This window comes from Triticum urartu, chromosome 3A, assembly GCF_056163025.1.
Source record: "Triticum urartu cultivar PI428250 chromosome 3A, HENAU_Tu73, whole genome shotgun sequence".
Lineage (NCBI taxonomy): Eukaryota > Viridiplantae > Streptophyta > Magnoliopsida > Poales > Poaceae > Triticum > Triticum urartu.
Genome location: NC_141875.1, coordinates 672330167 through 672332628, shown reverse-complemented (window position 1 = coordinate 672332628; position 2462 = coordinate 672330167). Strand labels below are relative to the sequence as shown.

General features: G+C 52.5%; 1 protein-coding gene across 1 annotated transcript; it reads left to right on the top strand.

Annotated features, from left to right (window-relative positions):
- Window positions 1-295: 295 nt before the first annotated feature.
- Window positions 296-1586, top strand: LOC125549114 (nuclear transcription factor Y subunit B-1). Its single transcript, XM_048712601.2, has one exon. The coding sequence runs from the start codon at window positions 547-549 to the stop codon at window positions 1105-1107; it is 561 nt and encodes a 186-aa protein (XP_048568558.2). The 5' UTR covers window positions 296-546; the 3' UTR covers window positions 1108-1586.
- Window positions 1587-2462: the final 876 nt, after the last annotated feature.

Genomic DNA, 2462 nt, shown 5'->3' with positions numbered 1-2462 from the left:
CGTGTGGCGGTCGAAGACACTGCATTGGCACGGGGCCGGCCATGAACAGACAATGGAAATCGAAAACAAATCAACCAGTCAGGCAGGCCGGCCGGCGGGCCTTTGCACCGCCGCGTGCGTGATTAAGGAAGGCCAGCTCCGGCCGCTGCGTAGCTACAGTGCAGTAGGTGCGTAGGTTTGCAGGGGTGCAGGCACTGAGAGCCAGTCGTCGTCGTCACCCAGACGGACAGAGCCAGAGCCACGAGCAGGAGCACGAGGCCGCAGGCGGAGACATTTCAACGCGCCCAGCCCAGCCACCAACACAGCCCGGCATATTCTCCCTCCTCGTTCATTTATATATGTACCCGCTCCGCCACCAGCCGGTTACAAGTGTAAGCACCACGGCGAGAGAAAAGTAGCTCGCCTCGCCACGCTCCTGCGCTGCACCGCCCCGCCGTGTCCAGTCCATTCAATTCCCAAGCTGGTCACGCCCACGCACCGCCCGTATAAAAGACGGGAGCCTAGCTAGCTAGCCAGCGACCCAAGATCGAAGGAGCAGATCGATCGATGGCCGACCACCACTATACCCATCTCGGCGGCGGCAGCGGGAGCGGCAGCGGCGTCGGCGGCGGGGGCGGGGGCAGCCCGCCGGAGCGGCTGCACGCCGGCGGCGGGTCGGGGGACCAGGGTATCAAGGAGCAGGACCGGCTGCTGCCCATCGCCAACGTGGGGCGGATCATGAAGCAGGTGCTGCCCCCCAACGCCAAGGTGTCCAAGGAGGCCAAGGAGACGATGCAGGAGTGCGTGTCCGAGTTCATCAGCTTCGTCACCGGGGAGGCCTCCGACAAGTGCCACAAGGAGAAGCGCAAGACCGTCAACGGCGACGACGTCTGCTGGGCCTTCTCCGCGCTCGGCTTCGACGACTACGTCGACCCCATGCGCAGGTACCTCCTCAAGTTCCGGGAGCTCGAGGGCGACCGCGCCGCCGCCGCCGCCTCCTCCCGCGGGGGCCTCCCCGTCCCCGACGCCTCCACCTCCGGCGCCGGCGCCAGCGGCTCCGGTAATTTCATGTTCGAAGCCATGGACAGGAGGGATAACACCGGCCCCGGCACCGGCAGGCAGTTTTGAACCACTAATACCTACTCCATCATCAGATCAGGCACGCGTCCATCTTCTTGCTTGATCTACCCCGCAAGAGCTAGCTAGCTACACCTTAATTACTCTCTCCATATTCTTATTAGAGAGGTGACCAGCTAGCTAGTGGCGGAATTAGGAGTAGCTGCTAGTGGGTACGTAGTAGCAGAGAAGAGTAGTTGTTCTTCTGATTAATTTATCTGTTGTGTGTTGGAGATGGATGAAAGACAAGTAAAGGAAGAGGATCACTAGGATCGATGGATGGACCGCGACCACGACGGCCGGGGCCGGCGACCGCGACACGGCGGAGTTGGAATTAATTGGAGAATGATGCATGATCGATTCGATCTGATTAGGTGTCCAGATTAATATTTATGTGGCAAATTAGTTGATGCTGCGCAACTTGGATCAGCTCAAGTACATTGTTTTCCAACTTCAGTGATTAAGATTGTAGATCAATTTCAATTTATCGATGTGCCTTTGTTTTTCCTGCTAGCTTTAATTTGGATATGACTGGGTTAATTAACTCATTCATATATATTCTGCTGGCAAGCAGCGAGCTCATCCATATATACACGCTGAGGAAGCTTTCTGAGTACTGACTTTTTGGGCAGTAGTAGATATATATACCTAATAATAGGTACAATTTTTTTGCACGCCAATAATGTGCTGCACATTATTTTTTAGGGGAGTTCTGCACATTGCTTTTTTTAGCACAATACAATCAAAATTGCTCACATAGACGAGCATACACCCGCCCGTATGAACGCATGCACGCACATTCTATCCCTATGTGCACGTCCGAGAGACTAAGTTAGCATAGCATCGTAAGATTGACGAAGTCACCACAAACGCCTCATAGTCGACGGCAACGTCTCCTCCCACTGAACGAACATCGCCGAAAAGTCTGAAATAAATTCAGAAAAATGCAAACACCAACGTCAAGTCTAGGACTTGAACCCAAGTAGGTTGGGGATACCACCACCTAACCATCCAATCATAGGTTGGTTCACGTTCTGCACATTACTTGTACTATCTTCATCACCTATAAAAAAGTCTAACTTACTAAAAAAAAACTACTGGATGAATTATTAAGATTTGGTTAGGTATGAGGAATATATTTGGTTAGGATGGTGCAGGCGTTGCTCCCCCTCCCCCTCCATTTGTATGACGATTCTCGAGGCTTGGGTTCAGAGCTTCTTGGCATCACTGTAATTTTTCTGTTTTGGCTTTCACTCTACCCCTCTCTCTTACTCCGTTCCAAAATAATTGAAGTTCTAGATTTGTCCTAAGTTAAACATCATGAAGTTTGACTCAATATAAATATATATCAACATCTACCACATCAA